This window comes from Rana temporaria, chromosome 7, assembly GCF_905171775.1.
Source record: "Rana temporaria chromosome 7, aRanTem1.1, whole genome shotgun sequence".
In the NCBI taxonomy this organism is placed as follows: Eukaryota; Metazoa; Chordata; class Amphibia; order Anura; family Ranidae; genus Rana; species Rana temporaria.
In genome coordinates this window covers 151,191,860-151,218,558 of record NC_053495.1, presented here as the reverse complement: position 1 = coordinate 151,218,558, position 26,699 = coordinate 151,191,860, and the positions used below count along the sequence as shown (strand labels likewise).

Genomic DNA, 26,699 nt, shown 5'->3' with positions numbered 1-26,699 from the left:
CACCGCCAGCATCGTACCCGGAAGTGGCGGTGGGAACGAATCTAACAAACGGTATGTACGGACCTTTTTTTTTTAATAAAACCGGCCGATTCTAATCGTAATTTATTTGGGAAAGGCAATGTTAACATTTTATTTTTAGGGGAACCACCGCTTTAAGTGGTTAACGAAGCCTATTCCTAAATAAAAACATGTAAATCTATCAAATCCATTACACATTAGAAAGGAAGAAAAGTGGAAAAAAAAAAAAGTTATTAAGTAAATAGTCATTTTGCTTTGGTGCTCAGAAATGTTGTATCCAAACTTTTTTTTCGGAGACCATTTTTACAACCTGTAGACCCCATGGGCCAGATTCAGAAAGAGATACGACGGCGTATCTCCTGATACGCCGTCGTATCTCTGAGTGGGGTCAGTCGTATCTATGCGCCTGATTCGGAGAATCAGTTACGCATAGATATCCCTAAGATCCGACAGGTGTAAGTGTCTTACACCGTCGTATCTTAGGCTGCAATTTCACGCTGGCCGCTAGGTGGCGATTCTGTATTTTTACACAAGGAATATGCAAATTAGTATTTACGCCGATTCAGAAACAAACGAACGACCGCCCGGCGCTTTTTTTTTACGTCGTTTGCGTTTGGCTTTTTCCGGCGTATAGTTATCCCTGCTATATGAGGCGTAGCTAATGTTAAGTATGGCCGTCGTTCCCGCGCCGAGTTTTGAAATTTTACGTCGTTTGCGTAAGTCGTTCGCGAATAGGGCTGGACGTAGCTTTCACGTCGAAAGCAATGACGTTTTGCGGCGGATTTTCGAGCATGCGCACTGGGATGTTTTCACGAACAGCGCATGCGCCGGTCAAAGAAAACGTAAAATACGCGGGGTCAAGCCAAATTTTTATAAAACACGCCCCCAACATCCCCATTTGAATTAGGCGGGCTTACGCCGGCCCACATACGTTATGCCGCCGTAGCTTAGGGCGCAAGTTCTTTCTGAATACGGAACTTGCGCCCAAAGTTACAGCGGCGTAACGTATCTAGGATACATTACGCCGGCCAGACAGATACGCTCAGGTATCTGAATCCGGCCCCATAACTGTAGGCATTTAACTCCTTTTCCCACACATGATGCAAGACTGGTTTATCTCCTCTAAGAAAGAGAGATTTACTGTTTATACTAGATTATTATTATATGCAAATAGGACCCAGGCAGATAATTAATGCCTTTTTTTAAGATCTTGAGCTTTTACATGTAAAACATTTTTTGTTGAGTGAATAAATTGGACCCTAGTCACTAGTCATTTTTTAATTTTGTATCTTTTATTTGTATCAACCCTGTAGTTGCTACAAACTTCATTATAGAGCTGGGGTATTAAACTGGTGGCCCTCCAGCTGTTGCAGAACTCCAATTCCCATGAGGCTTTGCAAGGCAGACAGTTTCAAGCAAGACTCCCAGAGGCAGAGGCATGATGGAACTTCTGCAACAGCTGGAGGGCCGCCAGTTTGAGACCCCCTGATATAGAGTATCTTGAGGTAGCAACAGCTCCTGGGAGCACAGTAGTCTAGTGCAATATTTCATCTGAATACCAATTGTTAATTATACAGATGTTGGGGGTAAAACCATGATTTTCTATGTTTTCTGCTGTTTTCAGATAGGATCTATTTCATTTTAGTGTTCTTGGCATGTTTTTGTTGTACATGTCAAAACATTTTTTTACATTTCCAGCTGATTTTTTTCAGGTGTTTCTCAGTACCAGGAGAGGTTCTTGGATTTTAAATCGTGTCTCTAATTATGGCTATCCTCTGGACATGTTAAATCTTTCTCGCTTTCTAAATACACTGAAACATGCCTTACCATCTTCTTTGTTGAACTATGTTGGAGAATCGACAGTCAATAAGCGGTTTGACCATGCAAATTTTGGCTTGAAACCTAAACACAGGTAATTTCTTTAGCTAAGTGAATTGAGGGGGCCCCTGTGCAATCTGTTCTAGGTTTTACAAAATAATAATTATTCGCCTTACCCCAATGAAGACAGTAAGCTGTTTTCTCTTATAGTCCATGGACGGACACAGCTCCTTAAATCTTGACAAGTGGGTTATGTTCCTGTTCACAGGAGAGGACTAGGCAGAAACATGTTAGATAATTAAATACATGTTACTTTAACAGAGTTGAACAGCCCCGCCCAGGGGGCGGTCCCTCCAGACATAACCCTCCTCCCTGCAGTATGCAGCCTCAGTTTCGTTCTGCCTAGCAAAGGAGAAGGATGTATGGCTCCCTTTGGGCCCAGCGCCCTGAGGAAAAATTGTATTTTATTTTTTATTGAAGGAATCTTCTATCAACTGTTGGCAGGCTGGATATATAGATCCTTGTAGTCTACTCAGTCCGGCCAGCGAGCATGAGCACACCTTTGCAAAGAGGCTGGGTCTGCCACGACATACCCCATGACTCCTGGGGTGGCCGATGAGCTTTGCTCCGAGGTCCACACATGACTGGGCTGTGGTGTTTTCTCACTCACAGTGGACCGGGCCGACAGCTACCTCCATTGCGGTTGTAGGCCTGTCAGGAATGCGTCAGTGAGTCCTCGCTTGGACAGGTAAGTACAGTCCCTCCCGCTTAGGTGAGTTGGTACGGCTGGGCATTCCTGGGGTTCGGGAGTCCTATCCTCCCTTCCCTGCTCCTTTTGCCTCTGCTGCATTATATTACTGCTGTCGGGGGGGGGGGAACCTTACTGAGGGGACTGCACGTTTGGTCAGTGTTTTTTACTGCTGGGGGTCTTTTTCAAAGAGGAGTTTGGACACTGTTTAGCCTCTTTAGGCTTTCACTGTTCAAAATGCTGCGTTTTGCCGCCATTTTGGCGACGCTGGCGCCATTTTTTAGGGATTTTCAGTTACTATTGAAAATTCCATTGGCGGCCATTTTGTTGTAGCCGCGCTATGGCACTATTGCAGTCGGCCATCTTCAGCTCTCTATGCAGCGTTCGGCCTCTAGAGCTGGTTCCTACGGCACGCAGCATAGGTCTCCTCACGAATTGCCTCACGGTTTTTCCTCCTCTCACACAGGCTGTGTACTGAGGACGGGCAGCGGCGCTGTGCAGTCTTCTCCTGTGATAGTGAGTCCCCTGGGTAACCCCCCCGTTCAGCGCAGCAAGAGGGTGGGTTTTCAATCTAGCCTGAATAGGCCCCTGAGAGCTTTTAAAAGGGAGTCAGTCTCTGGTTCTTCTTCCCCAAACATGCCTGAGGTGACAGCTGGTGCTCCTGCACCTGGGATTCCCACAGACACTTTGTCAGTAGTCCTGGAAACCTTTGTTGCCAGGGTGGGAGCAGAGTGCGGATGTGAGAGGGGTACAAAAGTGCCCCCTCCCCCCGCTATGCCCTGGGGAATGCTCTGTTTCAGACCAGGACCTGCTGCGGCTCAGGTCCCCGGTTCTGTTTTATCTGGAGCCGTGGACGGTGGTGTAGTGATTCACTCCCTCACCTGGCAGAAAGAGAGTCACAGGTTTAAATCTGGACTCTAACACCAAACTGCCTGGAGATTGCATGCTCTCTCCCTATGTCTGCGTTTTTCTCCGGGTAATCCGGTTTCCTCCCACACTCCTATGACATGTGTGTAAAGCACTTGTCAGGGCTTTGTCTTTTTTGTGCAAATCAGACCGCTCTGTGAAAGCTTTTCCTTATTTTTTCTTTGACTAGTTCATTAATAAGAAATGGGTAATGCCGCAGACGTTTTTTAGTTCCTCAGGGCCTGGGGTTTTCCCCCTTTTGAGGAGAGTTTAAAAAAAAAAAAAAACTTCTCCTCAGTTTGTGGCCCCTGGTGCCCGGTTGAAAAGGGGGGTGGCTTTCAGGGACCTTACTGATAGGAGGTCCAAGGCGCTGACCCGCTCCATGTTTACCATGCTGGGTTATGCATTGCGACCTGTTGTGGCCGCAACCTTGGTGTCTCTGACACTCTCTAAATGGGCAAGGTTTTGCACCAGACTGTGCAGGAGCACCAGCTCCCTCCCTAAATTGTTAGACTGGCCGACCAGTTGGTCCAGGGCCTTCTATATGTCTGTGTTGCTACACAGGGCATCCTTGATGTCCAGAGCCTCTGTTTCGGGGGTGGTTTTGCGCCGCCTGATTTGGCTGAAATGCTGATCTGATGACCTAGCATCTTCAAATGCCCTGGCTGATTTACCCTTTAGGGGTGGGAGGTTTTTTGGTACCTCCTTGGATGACATTATTAAGGATGTCACTGGGGGTGAGAGCACTCTCCTCCCTCAGTCCACCAGGGGAAAGGAGCCGCGCCGTGGGCCGGGTCCTTAATTCCCCGCTCAGAAGCCGATTCTTTGCGTCGGTCAGGGCCCGCGGGTTGACCCTCCCAGGCCGACTAAAGGCTACACTGGGGGACTGAAACGTCCCTGGGTTCGTAAGCCGAACACGCCGGCACCCTATACCGCCAATGTATGTAGCCTCCCCCTGCCCGTCTCTTGGGTGGGGACACGGCTTTGCAGGTTCACAGCTTGGTGAACCTCCCTGCTCGCTGACCAGTGGGTATGCAGGGTGGTCTCTTCGGAGTATTAGATAGGGTTCCTTCCTATCCACCGAACAGATTTTTTCCCTCGAGTCTCCCTCTCCGCTCGTCAGTCTGCCCTGGGACAGTGTGGGTAATTTTACCTGTCCTGCAGGATGAGAGGTTTGAGGGATTCTATTCTAATCTGTTCTCGGTCCCAAAAGATGGACGGGGTCCGTCCGATTTTGGGCCTCAAGGGCCTAAAATGCCTTTGTGAATGATGGGTAGTTCCGCATGGAATCCATTCATTCGGTGGTAGCTGCGCTCCATCTGGAGGACTTTCTGGCGTCCTTGGAAATCAAGGACGCACACATGCATGTCCCATTTTGCGCAAGTCACAGAGATTTCTGTGCTTCGCGATTAGGGAGACCCACTGTAAGTTTGTGTCCCTTCCTTTTGATCTAGCGTCAGCACCAAGAGTTTTCACCAGGGTGCTCGCACTTATCCTAGCTTTGCTGGGACAGCGAGGCTTTACCATCATGGGCTACTCAGACGCCCTTTTTATGAGAGCAACTTCTGGCTCAGAATCAGTGGAGGATGTGTCTAAAGCCATTGTGGACCCTCCAAAAATTAGGGTGGGTGTTAAACATTTTGAAGTCGGTCCTGGTTCCGACTCAGCGCTTGAAGGTTTTTCTTCCCCTGGAGAAATCGCAGGCTCTTCAGTCTACAGTGAAGGTGTTGGCATCACGCAATCGGTCATCTCTCCATTTTGCATGCGAGTACTGGGCCTGTTGGTAGCCTCCTTCGCACGGTACCGTATGCCCAGTTCCACACTCGTGTTTTCCAGTGGGAGATACTGTCCAAGTGGTACAAATCTCTTTCCAGAGGGATCATCAGATCTGGTGAGGCACCTAGTCATAGTCTCTCTGAATTGGTGGCTGAGATCCCCGACTCTTCGGTCCGAGAAGTCATTTCTTCCCCTCCAGTGGACGGTGATTACGACGGACGCCAGCCTCACGTGTTGAGGGGGGTGCCTGGCGGGTCCAGTCGGCCCAGGGTCCTAGTACTTTGGACGATCAGGCTATGCCTCTCCTCTTGGTCGAGGAGGTTAAATGGTCACCCGATCTGGATTCAGCCGGACAACACCACGGCGGTGGCTTCGGTCTACCATCAGGTATACTGGCAGGCAGACTACCGGAGTCGCCAGATGCTGGACCAGGGCGACTGGCCTCTGTACTTGAAGGTGTTTCAGCTCCCTTGCAGGAGGTGAGACTCCCAGGGCATGGATCTCCTGGCCGCTCGTCTCGACCACAAGGTGTCGGAGTTTGTGGCCAGGTCTAGTGATCCCTGTACGGATGCGTCAGATGCGTTGGTGGCCCTGTGGGGTCTGTATCGGCTACTTTATGCCTTTCCCCCATTGTAGTTGCTTCTTTGGCTGCTCCACAGATTGGAGGCCAAGGGGATCCCGAAACTTCTAATCGCTCCAGATTGGCATTGGTGTCCTTGGTACGCCGAAGTCGGGCACCTGGTGGTGGATGTACCCTGGCAGTTGCCAGGGCAGGAGGACCTTCTGTCTCAAGGTCCCATACTTTCTCCTGTGGTAAAGTCGCTTGCTTACACGACATGGCTATTGGAAGCCAGGTTTTAAGAGACCGGGGTCTGTCCAACTTGGTCATCTCACCCATGCTGAAAGCAAGGTAGTCTCCTTCCAGGAAGATTTACCATCGCACCTGGAAGGCCTACGTCTCTTTGTACGAAGAGATGGGGTGACGTCCACGGACGTACTCGGTGTCCAGGGTCCTGCTTTTTTTACAGCTTGGAATGGATCTAGAAATTTACACCGTTTGGGGGCAGATTTCAGCCTTGGCTGTGTTTTGCGGGTGTGCCTGCCTGCTGCAGCTCCGTTTTGGAGATCTGACGCTCCTTTTGTGTCAGTGTCTGGTCCACAAAAGGGCCTGGCAGTCTCGTCAACCACCATTTCCCGGTGGATCAGGCAGACCGTCATACAGGCCTATGCTCTTAGGGGGGCGGGCGCCCCCTTTCCGGTCACGGCGCTTTCGACCAGGGCAATTGGTGCTTCCTGGGTATTCCGACATCATGCGTCTGTCTCACAGGTGAGACTTGGTCGTCCGTTCACACTTTTTCCAGATTTTACATGAGTGCATCTTCTGATGCTTCTTTCGGCCACTAGGTTTTGCAGGCGGCTGCTTAATGTTGCACCTCCTCTGTTGAGGAGCTCTGCTTGTTTTGGGGTGGAGTTAAAATTGGTTTTACTGATACTGTTCCCACCCCTCGTTTTTGACACTGCTTGGGGATGTCCCACTTGTCAAGATTTTTAGGAGCTGTGTCCGTCCATGGACGATATGAGAAAATCGTTTTTTTTTTACTCACAGTAAAATCCTTTTCTCTGACGTCCATGGACGGACACAGCACCCACCCCTCCTGTTTAGGTTTGTACTGCTTATTACGAACTGAGGCTGGGAGGAGCGTTATGTCTGGAGGGACCGCCCCCTGGGCGGGGCTGTTTAACTCTGTTAAAGTAACATGTATTTAATTATCTAACATGTTTCTGCCTAGTCCTCTCCTGTGAACAGGAACATAACACTTGTCAAGATTTAAGGAGCTGTGTCCGTCCATGGACGTCAGAGAAAAGGATTTTACGGTGAGTACAAAAAATCCTATTTTTCTATTGGGGTAGCTTCTGAAATATAAAAACTGTGGTTTGGGGATGAGCTAAAGCTTGGGCCATATGGGCCTGAACCTGTGGGAACCTATCAAATGATAGTTGGCTCCCAGCCCAATCAGTCACAGCCTGGTAATTCTCCTATTAAAAGCAGCATATACAGTGGGGAAAATAATTATTTGATCCCCTGCAAATCTTGTAAGTTTGCCCACTTACAAAGAAATTAAGTGTCTATAATTGTAATAATAGATGTATTTTAAATGATAGAGACAGAATATCAACCAGAGAGCCAGAAAAAAAAACACATGATACAAATGTTATAAATTAAGTTCAGTGAGTAAAATAAGTATTTGATCCCCTTACAACCGACAATAATTTTGGTTCCCACAGACTGGCTACAATACAGGTGAAACTCGAAAAATTTGAATATTGTGCAAAAGTTAATTTATTTTACTAATGCAACTTAAAAGGTTAAACTAATATATGAGATAAACTCATTACATACCTTTATAGCATAGCAGATCCCTTTTTGAATTCCTGAAACATTTTAAACCCACCAGATCCAAACACTTATGCCTCATACACACGATCAGTTTTCCCGACGGGAAAACTGTGAGGAGAGCTTATGACCGGGAATCCCAGCCATGTGTATGCTCCTCGCAGTTTTTCCAGTTCTCTTTTTTCTTGCCAGGAAAACAGCGGGACTTTTGCCCGGGGTTTTTTGGCAGTTTTCCTATGGGAAAAACTGCAATAGAGCATACACACGGCTGTGATACCCGGCCAAAGCTCCATCACAGTTTTCCTGTCAGGAAAACCGGCCGTGTGTAGGGGAAAGACTGAACCAAGCAGGTTCTCGGGTTTCCCCTCTGGATTTCCGACAGGAACTTTTCCCATCGGAAATCCCGCATGTGTGTACGGGGCATTAGATTTGAGGCCCATGTTTCTGACAGTCATCTTCTTAGAGAGACTATATGAATTTTTCATATGTGTGTAGCTGCATCACTCTGAGGAGGAAATAACTCAGCAGGTTTCACAAAACACCACGATGGCTAAAACCTCTGATAGATTGAAGTCCCCCAAACAAAGGCAACACATGACAGCCATATGCCAAAGGACTTCCAAGGACTCCCCACTATTTTCTGAAAGCACAAAACCTATATTATTAAACAGCCCAGGAGTTGGACCTAAGAGATGTCTACAGAAACAGTAGGCTCAGGCAAAGTCAAAGCAAAGGAATAATTAGGTCAGGAGGAGGGTTAGGCAAAAGCGTTTTCAGAAAATACGCCTATCCTCCAACTGAAAAGCTTATGATTTTATGCTTATCTTTATATAAATTCCATGGTCTAAAGCTACATGGTCATAACACTCCACAGTGAGTTCTATTACTTGTGAACGGCAAAAAAAAAAACAATTATGCAACATGTTAACCTCTGTTATAATACCGAGTTTCTGAATGTAACCTATTTTATTTGTTTGGGAGCTATAATAAAACATAATTTTATCTGTCATGAGATACCTGATATACTGATTAGGATTATTGCCAACACGGCATGCAATTTCTGATTATATCTAATCTGCCAAGTATTGCTTAATACTTTTCCAAGGTCCTGTGTTTTTACAACACCTTACATAACCAATGCAACAGTACAGTGCAGGTTTTCAAAATTACAACATTTTTTATAAAGAGTACCTTTTTGTTTTATTGTTTTGCACCTGGGAACAATAAATGTGTCAGACTTGATGTATAGACTTTCTTCAACTGTGGTGTGACCTTATAGCAGGGGTGCCCAACCAGTGGCCCAGGGGCCACATGTGGCCTGCGGAGTCCTCTGATGTGGCCCGCGACCTCCTGCTCTGGGATGGAATAGAATAGTACAGGTGCAGATTATTTTACCTGTGGGTTCCCTGCACTGAGCCATAGACTTCTGTAATTACCTGAGAGTTTGGTGAGCTTTCTGAAGTGCACCAAACCTACAGAATATAATAGAAGTCTATTGCAAAGTTCAGGAAAGCCAAAGGTACACTGCGTTGCACCCGTGGTGCGGGTAAACCACAGCACATCAGTGTGAAAGCAGCCTTGGTCCCCTTTTCACGCGGTCAGTCCGACAAATTGGACCCTCCATTCATCTCTAAGTAGTAGAAGACATAAACAAACTTGTGTCCTACCTCCAATACGATCTGCTAAAAAGTATAGTGGGCTGTGTCAGTGTCCGCTCTGCATATGCAGAGCGGACGCAAACATGCCATCCACCCGCTCTGCTCATTGTGGCCCGCGACCAGTTACCAAGTCGCTTAAGTGGCCCTCGCTTTTCAAAAGGTTGGGCCTTACAGTTATTCATATAGTCAAAAACACAAATAATGCACTGCATGACAAGCTTCACTAATAAGCAACAATATGTGCATTTAGAAGGACATTCTGCATCTAGAAGTATAATATATTTTATATATATATATATATATATATATATATATATATATATATATATATATATATATATATATATATATATATATATATATATAATTATATATTGATATGTTATAAATAGAGAGCTTAGTGATTTTGCAGATATACATGTAAATGCCAGACCACTATAAAGGTGCCAATAACACGTTTGTTTATCCTGTTCTAATCTAGGAGTTCCAGCATTAGGACTTACACTATATTACCAAAAGTATTGGGATGGCTGCCTTTACATGCGCAAGTGAACTTTAAAGGGGTTCTAAAGCTTTGTGTTTTTTCACCTTAATGCATCCTATGCATTCAGGTGAAAAAACACCTTGCAGTCACCGCCCACACAGTATGTATGACATCCAGGTTGTGCTATACCTTGCATTACATACTGTAGCACATATGGATCCTTCTGCTCTGTCAGACACTAACACATGTCTTCTACACTCCCAAAGCAGCCCCAGCACATATCCAGTTACCCCCCCCCCCACATTAAAAGATGGAAAGTAGCAAAGGACGGATGGACGGCCGCACACCAAAGAACTCTTGAGTTGTCTTTATTGAAGGAACATGAGCAAACACCGCAAATACACAGCAGAAATCAAAAAGCCATGAATAAGCACTAACTAAGTGTGAAACGCGTCGGATTTTTTTGATTTCTGCTGTGTATTTGCGGTGTTTTCTCATGTTCCTTCAATAAAGACAACTCAAGAGTTCTTTGGTATGCGGCCGTCCATCCGTCCTTTGCTACTTTCCATTGCCTAGTGCATTGCCAGCACCCACATCCACCTGGACTCTGTCCTTCTCCCGTAGCGTCCCTCTCTGTCCTCCTCCTGCGGTGTCCTGATCTGTCCTCCTTATTTTCTGTCCTTCTCTCACGGTGTCCATTTCTGTCCTCCTCTCACGGCATCCACCTCTGTCCTCCTCCCTTCCTGTCCTCCTCCCATGGAGTCCCTCTGTCCTCCTCCCATGGTGACCCTCTGTCCTCTTCCCACGGCGTCCCTCTGTCTGCTTCTCACGATGTCCCTCTGTCCTTTTCCCACGGCGTCCCTCTGTCCTCCTCCCATGAAGATGACAGGGCAAGTCTTAAAGGGGTGTGGCCGTGACCAGAATGGGTGGGTCATATTTAATTTAGGGGGTGCGCAAGTTTAGTAAGGCCTAGGGCAGCACAAACCTAAATACACTACTGCACAGGGGTTCCCTAAATTGTGACCTTCGGGCTCTTGTCTGTCTTTGCAGTCTCTCTTTTAAGTGAGCTTTTGATTGTGTGGCGCTATGTGTGTCCTTTGGGCACGGGATTCTGCATATTGGAACTTTCAGGCCCCTTCTGTACTGTATCTGTCAACCGCTGACCACTTCTTAGGTTCAGAGCCAAGTTACATTTAGGAAAACATTCTTTAGACATAATTTTTAATTGCCTTTTTTTCCCTATTGTTCCTAGGATTTTTAGCCAGCATCCAATGGTGAATGACGATCTTCCAAACCGAATTATTGCAGGCACTGTACTGGTGAAGTGCAACGTGTCAAGGTTTACAGAAACAGATGCCATTTTTGATGATGAGACTGTAGAAAAGAACATTGATGCTGTCATATTCGCAACAGGCTATAGCTTCAGCTTCCCTTTTTGCAAAGATATTAAAGTTGAAAACAACAAAGTATCATTATATAAGTACGCTTTTCTGCCAGAGCTGGAGAAACAGACACTGGCTGTCATTGGTTTGATACAACCACTTGGAGCCATCATGCCCATCTCAGAACTTCAGTGTCGATTGGCTGCAAGGGCTTTCACTGGTAAGTATCCATATTCTGTATTTGAAGATCTCAGTGGGGAATAAAAAACAATTATATTCAGTGTTAGATTTCTTGCCATGTACTGAGCTTCTACTAGCAGAGAGCTTCCATTATAATACAGTTTGGCCCGGATTCACAGAGAGCGGGCGCACATTACGCCGCCATAGCGCAAATCAATGTACGCTACACCGACGCAGCGCAGAGAGGCATGCATGGAATTCAGGAAGCCAGTGCCCCCCCCCACGCTGCATCGGCGTGGCGTAGGTTTCGAAGGCTCAGGCCGGCGTAGGTGGAAGTGGGCTTGACCCATGCAAACCCATGCAAATGAGGCGTGACCCCATGCAAATGATGGTCCGAGCGCCAGACAAGTACGTTTAACGAACTGCGAATGCGTCGTGCCGTGGACGCATCCCCCTGCGCATGCTCCCAACCACGTCGGAACAAATACCTAACATACGCCGGATCACTGCCTACGCCATGAACGTATCCTACGCCCAGCCAGACTCACGTCCAACGTAAAATACGCCGGCTTGTATTCCTTGGTGCAGACCTTTACATGTTGTCTGCTGCTGAGTTACACCTCCTTTATGGGGCCTAACTTAACGCCGAACGTACAACTTACACGCACCTCTCGTAGCCTGCGTCGGGTGCGCGCAGGTTTGTGAATCGCCGTATTTTCCTCATTTGCATATTTGAATGGCTAATCAATGGTAGCGCCACCATGCGTCCGGCGTAAATGTGCGCCCACCCTACACCGGCGTAGGCAAGTTATGTCGGCGGGATGAAGCCTGTTTTTAGGCGTATCTTACTTTGTGGGTCCGGCGCACAGATACGACAGCGCATATTTGCACTTACGCTGCGTATGTTGAGATACGTCGGCGCAAGTGCTTTGTGAATCCGGGCCTATATCTTTTAAAAATGTTCCTGTGAAAATCTGTATCAGATTTCCCAGTTTTCACTAGTAGGTACTCATATATTAAAAATATTAAGGCGGAAAATATAAAACAGTAATATTCAGTGTTAGATTTCTTGCCATATACTGGGAGAGACCTGTAAATTACAATATCTCTGTAAATGTTTTCCTGTTAAAGGCCTTATGAATATTTTCTCAGTCCATAACAGTACTGCTAGTCCTACCACCAACTTTAGTGTTTTTTTTTTGTTTTTCCCTGTTTAAAGATGTGTTTTTATTTCTAAAGTTTTCCATACATGAATTGTTTTTTTTTTTTTAAATCAGCCAGCAGACTGATAAAAAAATAAAAAAACGAAACAGTTTCCCCACTGCGCTATTAATTCTGACAGCAGGACTCCTCTCCTGCCAGAATACACTGATCAGTGCTGCAGCCAATTGGCTCTACAGTATGTGCTGATTGAGCGAAAATTCCCCAGCAGTCCCTTTCGAGAAGAGTTGATCATTAGATCGACTCCTTTTAAACGGAAACAGTCATAGATAGATCAAAAAATGTGCTGAAAAACTTGGCTTATACTCGAGTATATACGGTAGTTACATAGTTTTGTAGTTGGTAAGGTTTAATAAAGACACCAGTTCATCCATTTCAACTTGTGGGTGTGTTTATGTCAAAAACATTTTCCATATACCTGCTTTTGTTAACCAGTTAGCAACCGCCCTATAGACGAAATACGTCTACAAGGCAGTTGCTTAACTCTAGGAGGGCGTCAGTGTACGTCCTCCTAGAATCGCGCTCCCGCGCGCCCTGTGGGGCGCGCACACGGGAGTCTCCGTGACCGCCGGGTCCTCCGGACCCGGCTGATCACGGATCACGGTAAATCGCCGCTGATAGCGGCGGTTTACCACGTGAACGCTCCGTCCAATGACGGAGCGATCACTAGTAAACAAACCGGCGTCGTGATGACGCCGGTTCCTCCCTCTCCTCTCTGTACCGAACGGTACAGTGTGAGAGAGGAGAGGGGAGAGAGCGGAAGCAGCAGCAGCTGCTGCTGCTGCTGCGGGCTGGATCTGTGACACATGCAGTCACAGATCCAGCCATCGATCCCTCCCTGTGCAATACTCTGCAGTACCAGCCATACTCTGCAATGCCCCCATACTCTGCAATGCCCCCACACTCTGCAATGCCCCCACACTCTGCAATGCCCCCACACTCTGCAATGCCCCCACACTGTGCAATACCCCAAAATACTCTGCAATGCCCCCACACTCTGCAATGCCCCCACACTGTGCAATACCCCAAAATACTCTGCAATACCCCAAAATACTCTGCAATGCCCCGCAATACTCCGCAATGCCCCGCAATACTCCGCAATGCCCCGCAATACTCCGCAATGCCCCACAATACCCCACAATACTCCGCAATACCCCGCAATACTCCGCAATACCCCGCAATACTCCGCAATACCCCACAATACTCCGCAATACCCCACAATACCCCACAATACTCCGCAATACTCCGCAATACCCCACAATACCCCGCAATACCCCGCAATACTCCGCAATACCCTGCAATACCCCACAATACTCCGCAATACCCCACAATACCCCACAATACTCCGAAATACCCCACAATACTCCGCAATACCCTGCAACGTCGTCTATGGGGATTTTTAAGTAGCGAAGTTTGGCGCCATTCCACGAGCGTGTGCAATTTTGAAGGGTGACATGTTGGGTATCTATTTACTCGGCGTAACTTCATCTTTCACATTTATGCAAAAGAATGAAGAAAAAATACTAAATTTGCCAAATTTTATAACCGAAACAAAGAAAAATTATTTTTTTTTACAGAATTGTCAGTCTTTTTTCTTTTATAGCGCAAAAAATAAAAAACCCAACAGTGATTAAATACCACCAAAAGAAAGCTCTATTTGTGTGAAAAAAAGGACGAAAATTTCATTTGGGTACAGTGTTGTATGACTGAGTAATTGTCATTCAAATTGTGAGAGCACCGAAAGCTGAAAATTGGTCTGGTTATTAAGGGGGTTTACGTGCCTAGTGGTCAAGTGGTTAAGATGTCCATCTAAGATTTTTTTAAATATGATCAACACTTCCCGCTAACCACTGATTATGGAAGGGAGTTCCACAACTTGTCCTCTAACTTTACGGCTGTGTGTCTTCTTAAGCTCCCTGACACTAAATACTTGTCTCCCTAAGCTAGAATCACCATTGAGATATTTGTATATAGCCATCATATCTCAACTCAAGGTAGAATAGGTTCAATGCTTGTAGTAGATCCTCGTAACTGAGGTCCGCCAGCCCCCCTTATTAACTTTGTTGCCCTTCTCTCTGGACTATAACCAGTTTCAGCATATCTTTCCTGATCACTGGTGACCAGAACTGGATGACATATTCAAGATATGGCCAGACCAGAGCTTTTTAAAGTGGTAGAATTATAGTCCTATCTTTTGAGTATATCCCCTTTTTAATGCATGCTAATATTCTGCTAGCTTTACTTGCTGTAGCTTGATATTGCTGAGTCTGTGATCTAGGGCAGTGGTCCCCAACCTTTTTGGCACCGGGGACCGGCGTTGTTAAAGAAAATTGTGCCAAGGCCCGGGGAGGGGGGGTGTATGCGCCTTTTCGCGGGCAATTTATCGGGGTAATGGCTGGTGTTAGCGCTTCAATCATCCCGGCACAATGATTGATATGGTGTCAGGATGATTAAAGCGCATTATTTCTATTATTAAATTGTAATATACAATGAAATAGTTCAACTCACCATAATGCAGAATGTGCCAGAGTGTCACTCGCCACGTCACCTGCCACCCGATACGGATTGTCACTTGCCACATCGCCTGCCTTCATATGCAGCTTGTCACTTGCCACGTTGCCTGCCACCAGATGCATTTTGCCACGTCGCCTGCCACCAGATGCATTTTGCCACTTGTCACGTTGCCTGCCACCAGATGCGGAGGGTCACTTGCCAAGCTGCCTGTCACCAGATGCATGTTTCCCTTGTCCATTTACAGTAAAACATCTCACCCCACATAGTGTGAATTCAGCCTTATAGGTGTATGCCCAAGGGAGGCATTTTTAAAAGCTTTGCCAGTGTGTAATCACTTGAAGGTAGCATCCTACAATCCAGCCTGTGTCTTGTACTTGCCTGTAAGGTCAGTTCTTTGTCTTCCTCTGGATCAAGCACAGGTGTAGGGTTGTGTGCATACAAAGTCTTTTTTTTCTTCCCAGCATTATAGCAGCCCCGCTGTGAGCGTGTTTTTTTTGTTTTGTTTTTCAGCATTATAGCAGCCCCTGATCCACGGACCGGTACCGGTCCACGGCCCGGGGGTTGGGGAACACTGATCTAGGGCCCCCAAATCGTTTCCCATCCTGGATTTCCCCAAAGCCCCCCCCCCCCCCCCGGCAAGTAACTTCTGTTCATATTTTTTTTAAGCCCCCGATCCATCACTTTACCTTTTTAAACATTAAACCTCATTTACCATGTAGTTGCCTTTATTTTATTGAGGTCTTCCTGTAAAGTTTTTATATCCTGATAACGTTTTTGCCCTGCTTAGCTTTGTATAATTAACAATCACTGAGTTATTTATATCAAACTCTATATCATTTTTGAATAATCTAAATAGAATTGGTCCTAGAAGAGAGCCTTGGGGTAGCCCACTTACCATTTCAGACCATTCTTAGTACATGCTATTTATCACCACTCTTTGGACGTGCCCCTGTAACCAGTTATCTTATCTGGTTACAAAGAAATCCCCTTTTAGACAACTGGTACCACTGGGAGACTTTTGTCTCTTTCACTGTTCATTTGACAGCATACAAGTTTGAATTTCCCCCCATTTTAGGTACCTGTGACAAAAATAACTAGGGTGACTTTTCCCACTGGAAACAAATACAGCAATAAAGCCTTGACAATGTTTGCTAACTCTTTCCTAGTCTATCCAAAACTACAAAAAAAAACATTTAAAGTATTGTTCTATTGTACATTTTTGTCAAAAAATACTTACTTTATTTTATTGTTTTGCCCCTTCAATTTGAAGGTGAAAAACTGCTGCCCTCGGTTAGTGCCATGAAGGAGAATATCAAGACAAAGAAAGAAGAGATGACAAAACGGTAAGTTTGACAATTTTGCTAGAATAAGGTTACCAGATTTATAAAAAATACATTGGGGCAGATCCACAAAGAGAGTACGCCGGCGTACTTTCAAATTTCCTGCTTCGTATCTTTGTTTTGAATCCTCAAAACAAGATACGACGGCATCTGGGTTAGATCCGACAGGCGTACGTCTTCGTACGCCTTCGGATCTAAGATGCAATTCTTCGGCGTCCGCTGGGTGGCGTTCCCGTCGTAATCTGCGTCGAGTATGCAAATTAGCTATTTCCGAAGATCCACGAACGTACGAGCGGCCGTTGCATTCTTTTACGTCGTCTCTAGTCTGCTTTTTCCGGCGTATAGTTAAAGCTGCTATTTGGTGGCGTACGCAATGTTAAGTATGGCCGTCGTTCCCGCGTATAATTAAAAAAACAAAATTTTGTTTGCGTAAGTCGTCCGTGAATCGGGATGGACGTAATTTACGTCCACGTCAAAACAATGACGTCCTTGCAACGTCATTTAGCGCAATGCACAGCGGGAAATTTAGGGACGGCGCATGCGCAGTTCGCTGGGCGCAGGGACGCACTTCATTTAAATGAAACACGCCCCCTACTCGCCTGATTTGAATTACGCGCCATTACGCCGCGAGAGATAGACTACGCCGCAGTAACTTACGACGCAAATTCTTTCTGGATTCGAAGCAAACAAAAGTAAGTTACAGCGGCGTAGCGTATCTCAGATACGCTGCGCCGGGGCAGATCTTTGTGGATCTGCCCCATTGGGGAGAATTTTAAACTATTACCTCTTAGTAGTATTTTTTAAAAATAATTGAGATATAACGTTGCCGGTACACAGAAGATTATGATCATTTATTGTTTGTAATAGACAGATTTACAGTAAAATTCTGGAATATCTTGTAAGTGAATGACAAAACTTTTCGGGGACTTCCCAGAATATTAAGACATCTTAAAACTGACACAGAAAAAAAAAATGCAAATACCAGCAAAATGTATCAATAAACTATAGTGTCTCTTCAAATCAGTCCACGCTTGCCTGGCACAGTCAGGTGCTTGCACATTTACTAGCAGTCGAAAATGGATATCAACACATTGACTCATTCCAAAGTCACAGGAAAAAGTTTTCAGAGGAAAGCTCAAGGACACTGCATCCCATCAATTAGAAAAAGAACACACACGAAAAATGCTCACACCAGCAAGGTAATTTCATCAGCGAAAAATAATTTATTCAAATTTTTTATCAGCGGCCTTTTTATAGTGACGAAAAACAAAAGGAAAGTACAGCATGTTTTTGTTCGCTGACAAATACTATGACAAAAATCAATTTAATTTTCGTTAACGAACAAAAACAAAAATGTTCACCCACGTGAACTTTACAGTTTCCACAGAGCTCCATGCTTAGCAGTTAGCACTGCGGAGCATCACAGGCCTCCTCAAATGACTGTCCAGAGCAGTACTGTGCATTACAGGCCTCCAGGCAAGAGTCCCGACTCAGGAGGGAGCCAAGTTGCTGACGCAATGCTCTGTGGTTAAGTCTCCTGGAAGTGGGGATCGGGTACCTGCCAAAAGGTGCCAAATGTGGCACCAGAGGGGGGGGGAGGAGACAAATGAGCGGAAGTTCCACTTTTGGGTGGAACTCCGCTTTAATATCATAAATAATAACCTATTCAAATTTTTTACTCCAGGAGCATATAATACGTTTGGAAATTCTAGAGAAATGCTTAAATAATGCATGACAATTTAACTAAACTCATTTGATTTCAGTCGACTAAAATTATTTTAGTTGACTAAAATGTAGGGCACTTTAGTCGACTAACATGCAGGGCACTTTAGTTGACTAAAATGTATGGCAGATTTAGTTGACTAAATATGACTAAAACAACTGCAGATGACTAAAATGGGACTGAAACTAAAATGGCATTTTAGTCAAAAGACTTATAGCCAGATTCAGAAAGACTGGCTTAACTTTGAGCCGGCGTAGCGTATCGCATATACGCTACGCCGCCGTAAGTCAGAGAGGCAAGTGCTGTATTCACAAAGCACTTGCCTCCTAAGTTACGGTGGTGTAGCGTAAATGGGCCGGCCTAAGCACGCCTAATTCAAATGAGGAACAGGGGGGCGTGTTTTATGTTAATGACTCGTGACCCGACGTGATTGACATTTTTAACGAACGGCGCATGCCCCGTCCGTGGACATATCCCAGTGTGCATTGCTCCAAAGTACGCCGCAAGGACGTATTGGTTTCGACAAGAACGTAAATTACGTCCAGCCCCATTCACTGACGACTTACGCAAACGACGTAAAAATTTAAAAATTCGACGCGGGAACGACGTCCATACTAGGCCAGCTTTTTGTTCGACTAACTTTACGCCGGAAAACGCCTTACGTAAACGGCGTATCTTTACTGCGACGGGCAAGCGTACATTCGTGAATAGGCGTATCTCGCTGATTTACGCATTCTAGGCGTAAATCAGCGTTCACGCCCCTAGCGCCCGGCGGAACTAGACAGCTAAGATACGACGGCGCAGGCAGTCGTATCTCAGCTACATTTAAGTGTATCTCAATTTGAGAATACACTTAAATGTACGACGGCTTAGATTCAGAGTTACGACGGCTTATCTACTGATACGCCGGCTTAACTCTTTCTGAATCTAGCTATAAAACTAAATCGAAATTTGCTGCCAAAATTAACACGAGTGCTAGGATTTTTAAGGTGCCAGTAACCCAATTCCATAAACAAATGTTAACATTTCAAATTTTTATTATGATGGTTATAAAGTATAAACATGGCAAAAATATATATACAGTACATATATGAAAAAACATTAAAATTAATTGAAATAAAATTAATGGATCAAATCAGTTTGGATGTTGACAGACATGATCGATAGTTAATGTAAACTATGGGGTGATAATTCCGACATGTTTTGCCAATGAATTCGGCGTCCTCAGGGGATATTTATTATCACACCTAAATATATAGATAGATTGAAGTATAATCATCATTGTATACAAAGATATATATTAATTTCAAATGGTCTCAACTGTACAGAGTGGAACATTCCAAAAAGATGAATACTCACTATAATTCATACATCAATACATATGAAAATTGATGAGGGGCATCTTACCACTACACACTATTGATGCATGTACTCATCCAAAAGGAAATTTATGTTGGAAGTGAGGTCCAGAGATCCATGTATAGACATTCAGCAGGCAGAAAGAGAGAGACACACCGAATGGTTGTGGGATGAGGCACTCATGATCCTTATCTGCTATAAATAATATTATATCTTATGACTACACCAGAGGATAAACAGACACAACAGTCCCCAAACTAACCCAACAAAGAGGGAGTAAAATGAATACTAGTAGGGACAATATAAGTTCAATAACATGGGTTTAGGTAAATGCTGGGTATATGATCAGCTATGGGGCGATTTAGGCACACTGGTATACACAAATTAGCAGATAACTGCCTGTCAGATTGCAGTTAAGAGGGTCTTTAATTCCCAATCCACTCCAAAGGGCCGTTTGGGGGAGGAGGACAATTCCTCCACAGGTCTAATGACTAAGTCACATTTTTCTTGATCCATAAAATCAGTTGCACAGGAGACGAGCAGGAACTTTTAACATGTTTCATGTACACATGAGCTTAGATTGTATGATACTACTTTAGAATATCAGTAAGAGCTAATCCTACCCATTCTATTCAAAATTCACACATTTTGGCTGAAGTTCACTTTGAATAAATGTAGGTAGGGTAAGTTTAACCGCTTCCATACAGGGCATTTTCACCCTCTTCCTGCCCAGATAAATTTTTCGTTTTCAGCACTGTCGCAATTTGAATGACAATTGCGTGGTCATGCAGCACTGTACCCAAATGTCTTTATGTTTTTTTTTCCCCCACAAATAGAGCTTTCGTTCGGTGGTATTTGATTACCTCTGCGGTTTAATTTTTTTGCGCTATAAACAAAAGAAGAGCGACAATTTTGAAAAAAAACACAATATTTTTTACTTTTTGATTTTATAAATATCACAATTAAAAAAAAAAAACTTTATTTTTTTCCCTCAGTTTAGACCGATACATATTCTTCTACATATTTTTGGTAAAAAAAAAAATCGCAATTAGTGTTTGATTGGTTTGCACAAAAGTTATAGCATCTACAAAATAAGGTGTAGATTTATAATTTTTATTTATTTTTATTTGTTTACTAGTAATGGCGGCGATCTGCGATTTTTATTGTGACCATGACATTGCGACGGACAGATAGGACACTTTTGACACGTTTTTAGGACCATTCACATTTATACAGCGATTAGTGCTATAAAACTGCACTGATTACTGTGTAAATGTGACTGGCAGGGAAGGGGTTAACACTAGGGGTGATCAAGGGGTTAAATATGTTCCCTATTGAGTGATTCTAACTGTGGGGGGAGGGGACTCACAAGGGGGGAGACCGATCTGTGTTCCTCTGTACTGGGAATCCACATTGGTCTCCTCAACTCTAAGGCCACGTACACACGGTCGGACCAAACTGATGAAAACGGACTGAGGTTCAGTTTCATCGGTCCAAACCAACCGTGTGTACGGCACATCAGACTTTTGTCCTTCAGACCAAAGTTTTAGAACTTGCATTAAAATCGGACTGATGGACGCTCGACCGTCGGTCAAGACCGATGGTTAGTACACAAAAGCATCGGTTCAAAACCCGCGCATGCTTAGAATCAAGTCAACGCATGCTTGGAAGCATTGAACTTCGTTTTTTTCAGCACATCGTGTGTTTTACATCACCGCGTTCTGACCCGAACGGTTTTTGAACTGGTGGTGTGGAAGCACATCAGACCATCAGTCTGCTTCAGCGGTGAACCGATGAAAACGGTCCGTCGGACCATTCTCATCGGATGGGCCGGTTGTGTGTACAGGGCCTTACATGACACACACAGATCCATGGTCCTGCCGTGATTGCGGGACATCGGACATCGCGGCCGCCGGGCACGTGCACCAGGTCCCGAGCGATGCAGCGGACGTGCGTCAGCGGCGGCGCGCACGTGCCCCCTAGCCACCCGAGAAGCCCAGGACGTCATATAACATCCATGCGGAGGGAGGGAGGGTTCCTGCCGAGGTTATTTTACAATGACTCGGTAAGGAAGGGGTAAAAAGGTTTATTATCTGAATGCTGCTATATTTCCATATATGGTATTCAGATTTATTTACATTTCAAACTGCGTCAATCAAAGCAAACACAATTAAGAAATATATTATTAATTATTCCTTATTCTGATTCTATTTCTTTCACTTTCAGCTATGTATACAGTCAGCGTCATACCATACAGGTGGACTACATAGAGTACATGGATGAATTAGCAGAATTACTGGGTGTGAAGCCCGATTTGTGGAAACTTTTTCAAACTGACCCCAAGCTGGCCTGGCAAGTCTATTTTGGACCCTGTACACCTTATCAGTATCGAATAACTGGACCTGGAAAGTGGGACAAAGCCAGAAAAACAATCCTAAGTCAATGGGATAGAACACTGAAGCCAACAAGAACTCGCTATGTAGAGCCAAGCTCAGGCATTTCTCCCATGCAAGTGTTTCTCCTGGGAATACTGGTGGTTTTTGCTGCTATATTTCTTTTCTCTTAAAAAAAATTAAAATATTACCGTACTTATTACATACCAGATCATCAAATATTACATTTTAGTTGGGCAAATGTCCAGCAGTAAAGAGTAACAGATACTATGCAAACTTTTGAAAGAATTGCATATGAATTATGAAAAGAAAACATAATTAAGTTGAGTTTGTCAACCTAAGGAAATGGACTTAATGACTTTAGTTGAAATTAATCCAAGGTTAGGTACAGTATAAGCAATCATATCACAATGAACCCTCAGCTCTACCTGTCCTAGAATACTTTGTTTCATAATATTGCTAAATGCCATAGGAAAGTTATTTGGTGCTTTCTTAACTCGGCAGTCAATTTTTTTTTTAAATCAGTCTGTGAACTCATATTAGTATACTGTGTACATCATCAGAGCTGGACAGAGTAGAATAATCCATTTGATATGTATGACAAAGCACTGACAAATGTCATTAAAGAATGATTGCCCGTTGGCACAAATCACTGGTGCCAGCACTAGCCAACAAAAAAGAACAGTCTTTTGGCAAAGAGGATAATTTTCTGAAATCGGTCTATGTGGAGGCAGTGCCAACCAAATATATTCCAGCTGTCTTTTTTCTATTGTAGTTTGCAGAATGAAAGAAAATTACTATTTTTATTCTTTAAAAAACGTTTCATGTCTTTTTCCTTTTAAAGGCTAAATTCACCATTTGGAATATGTTTCCTCTGTATTTAGGTTCTTCTCCCCGCAGCCTTTGTCATTTAAAATCAGATAAGAGATATGTGAATGAATAAACTACTGTCTTCCACCGTATTATATAATACAATCAGGGCTCAAAATTTCAAGTCCTGCGCTACCAGCCAGGCCTTAAGGGTTACTCGCCACCAGTTGACCCAACCAATCCCTACCCTGCACCACCCCTAATTCTGCCCCTAAACACGCCCTCAAATTATCTCATGAAATGACACTTACATGTTTTATGCCGAATTAAGTTACAAACTTTATCAGTGCAGCCACACCTGTGCCCACCATTGCAGCCTCTGCCCACTGTGCCCACCATTGCAGCCTCTGCCCACTGTGCCCACCATTGCAGCCTCTGCCCACTGTGCCCACCATTGCAGCCTCTGCCCACTGTGCCCACCATTGCAGCTTCTGCCCACTGTGCCCACCATTGCAGCCTCTGCCCACTGTGCCCACCATAGCAGCCTCTGCCCACCATTGCAGCCTTTACGCACTGTGCCCACCATTGCAGCCTTTACGCACTGTGCCCACCATTGCAGCCTTTACGCACTGTGCCCACCATTTCAGCCTTTACTCACTGTGCCCACGATTGTAGCCTCTGCTCACCTGTGCAGAGGATAGTCCCAGGGGAAGAGGAGCTGGGAGTAGGGGGGGGAGCGCGGGTACCGCCAGCATGCAGGGATTGATTGAGAGCCGTTCTCCCATCGATTACCCTGGGGAAGAGAAAAGCCGTGGGATTACATAGCTGATAACCCGCTGTTACAGCTGCCTTTACATTGCAGCTCCCTCCGCTCCGTTCGCGTTTACACACAGCCCCACCTCCTGACCCCGTGCCTGTATCAGATTGACAGAATGCCAGTCCAATGCTGGGACGTGTTCTGTCTATATGATACAGGCGCGGGGTCAGGTGGCGGGGCTGTGTGTAACCGCGAGCGGAGCGAGCTGCAATGTAAAGTCAGCTGTAACAGCGGGTTATGAGCTATCTAATCCCGCGGCTTTTCTCTTCCCGGGGGTGATTGATGGGAGAACGGCTACCAATCAATCCCCGCATGCCAGCGGTACCCGCGCTCCCCCTCCCCACTCCCAGCTCCTCGCCAGAAACGATTTTACACTCGCAAAATGGGAGTGGGCGAGGGGAAATTTTGAGGGCTGATACAATTATACAATAGGATATTCATTTGGGTTAAATGGAACCGGCATGATAGTAATTTTAAAGTGATTCTAAATGTATTAATTTAAAAGAAAAATAACAAACATATTATACATACCTGCTCTGTGCAATGATCTTGCACAGACCAGCCCCAATGCTCTTCTTTTTTGGGTCCCCTGCCAGCAGTCCTGGTTCCTCCCCCCCTCCAGTTGGAACAATCATTAACTCCCGACTCGACTACGCAAACTCCCTCTACCTCGGACTACCCAAATACCAGATTTTGCATCTATAAGTCGTCCAGAACACAGCAGCTAGACTGGTAATGAGGAAAAAACCTTGGGAATCAATCACCCCATCCCTGAGGTCCCTACATTGGCTAGCCTTAAAGGATCGGGTTACATTCAAGACCCTCTTCCTCACTCACAAATGTGCACAAGGAATCGCTCCTCAATACCTGTGCGAGAAAATAAAACACTACAACCCTAGTCGAGCCCTCCGGTCAACTAACCAAAACCTCCTTTACATCCCCAAGACCCGCTACAAATCTAAAGGAGAACAAAGATTTGCAGTCCAAGGACCACGGCTATGGAACGCTCTACCCATGAACAGCCACATGGAAGAAAACCATTAGGCCTTCCGGAAAAAAATTAAAACCCAACTCTTCTGAAGGATCAGGATGACACTGGATGCAAGAGCCTTGAGGTGATTTAGTTTACATTTGTAGCGCTATATAAGTTACTCACTCACTCCACTGCCGAGTGTCCCCAATAGCAAGCCTCTTGCTATGGGGGCACTCAAGCAGGCTCGCTACTGAGCCACGCTCCTGTAAATGAACATTGTCCATTCACACACATGATTGGTTTGAATTTTAGCAAGTCATCTTCACCACATCTAGATGCCTAAATGCATTGAGTTGCTGCCACGTGATTGGCTGATTAGCAATTTGTGTTACTAAACAATTGAACAGTGGCCGGTGATGGTATATTAATTATATGATAAACACAATCGATAAACTGCAGTGTAATTGTCCATGTGTGTTCAGTAATCAATGAATGGACAGAGCTGCCCCCCCTGTGGAAACAGGAACCCACCATACCAATTTTTGGGGTCTTAATAAAGTTTACCATTATATATACTGTAGCAGTAGATATAGAAAATATAAAAAAATCTCACAACCACTGATATACCCTTAATAGGGAGCCAAGTATTAGAGCACTTACTATTTAACCCACTGGTGTGATTCAATATTCCCCAGTAAGTAGAGTTGGGTATATGAGTCATGTAAGATCTCATCAATCATCAGATAAAGCCTGCCTGCAAACATAAAGGAAACCACTAGATGGCAACAGTGGTTCATTCTTTAACTCCCTATACCAGACAATAAACTAAACTTACCCTAAGCATACACACCATCACTTTATGTGATGAAAAAAAACGACATTTTCTGTGAAGTAAAAAACAACGTTTTTAAAACTTAAATTTTCAAAGACGAAGTTGCCTACACACCATCGTTTTTTCACAATGCTCTAGCAAAGCGAGGTTACGTTCACCACTTTTTTCCATTGAAGCTCGCTTCATAACTAGCTTCTGGGCATGCGCGGGTGTAAAAACGTCGTTTTTTGCTACACACGGTCAATTTCTGTGAAGAAAAAACGACGTTTTGAAAAACGACACATAAAATTGAAGCATGCTTCAATTTTTTTTTGTCGTTTTTCACAAGACATAAAACAACGTTTTCCCCCACACACGGTCATTTAAAGTGACGTTTTTAAAAACGTAGTTTTTTTTCATCACATAAAGTGATGGTGTGTACGCGGCATCATGCATAGCTCTGTTGTTAAAGTGGTTGTAAACCCTCATTTTACACTTTAGCTCATTTTAATCTACACAGATAAAGCTGCAGATCTGTGCCTGTGAAACTTCCCTCTCTTGTACAGTTTCCTCATAATCCGTCCTGCTAATGTAAATGACGCCCCTGGCGCACGCGCAGTCTGTAGTTTCGTTAACGGCACGCTATGTGTGCCGTTTCTATATACCCGGGATGCTGGGTCAATTCTTTCCAAGGTGAACGGCACACAAAGGAATCCCCGCGATAGTGTGCCCTCCTCAGGTTCTCGGTGATCGAGATGGAGGTGTGGCTTACTCGCGCATGTGCGAGATTTAGACAGGGCAACCACGGAAGAGTGGAAATGGCGTCCGCATAAGATGCAAAGATCAGTAGTTAAGATGGAGCTGCCGATTCCCGGAAGAAGGTATAATTTATAAAAAATGCATTTCCAAACCTTGTTTTAATGACATTTTACTGTGGAAGGCATTTATACACATTGATAAATTACAATATAAAAAAAAAGAAAAACAATCCAGGATAATCCCTCAAAACAGTAAGGCACAGCAAGGAACAAATAGTAATCCCATCAACAGTCCTCAAAAGGCAAAGCAGAAGGCAGCAGCAGGCACACGAAGCATAGACAGCTTTGCCAATAGCAGCTGGTAAGCAAAGATTACAGTCCCCAAGAAGATTCATTCAGCCAGGAGAGAATAGGTGCAGGAACTCCCCCCTTCTGCGTCACCCTAGTTTCTGCCCCCTACGCAACTCTCAGCACAGTTCCTTGGTTCCACCTCCCAGCACCACCCTGGTGCTAAATAATTTGTATGGGATGTGTTTAAGGGAGGGCTGGCAGCTTTAAGCCTTGGGGGTAAGTCCAGTTGTCCATTGTACCACCGAATTAGCTCACAATCCATGC

At 44.8% G+C, this 26,699-nt stretch overlaps 1 protein-coding gene across 2 annotated transcripts in view; it reads left to right on the top strand.

Annotated features, from left to right (window-relative positions):
* The window catches only part of LOC120945767 (flavin-containing monooxygenase 5-like), a 67,202-nt gene extending 44,325 nt beyond the window's left edge, over positions 1 to 22,877 (top strand). For both annotated transcript variants that reach the window (XM_040360148.1, XM_040360147.1), the window contains 4 exons: positions 1,731 to 1,930; positions 11,056 to 11,405; positions 16,371 to 16,443; positions 21,749 to 22,877. In XM_040360148.1, coding sequence (XP_040216082.1) covers positions 1,731 to 1,930; positions 11,056 to 11,405; positions 16,371 to 16,443; positions 21,749 to 22,088 — 963 coding nt within the window. In that variant the 3' untranslated portion in view covers positions 22,089 to 22,877. The remainder of the gene's footprint in view (positions 1 to 1,730; positions 1,931 to 11,055; positions 11,406 to 16,370; positions 16,444 to 21,748) is intronic.
* Positions 22,878 to 26,699: the final 3,822 nt, after the last annotated feature.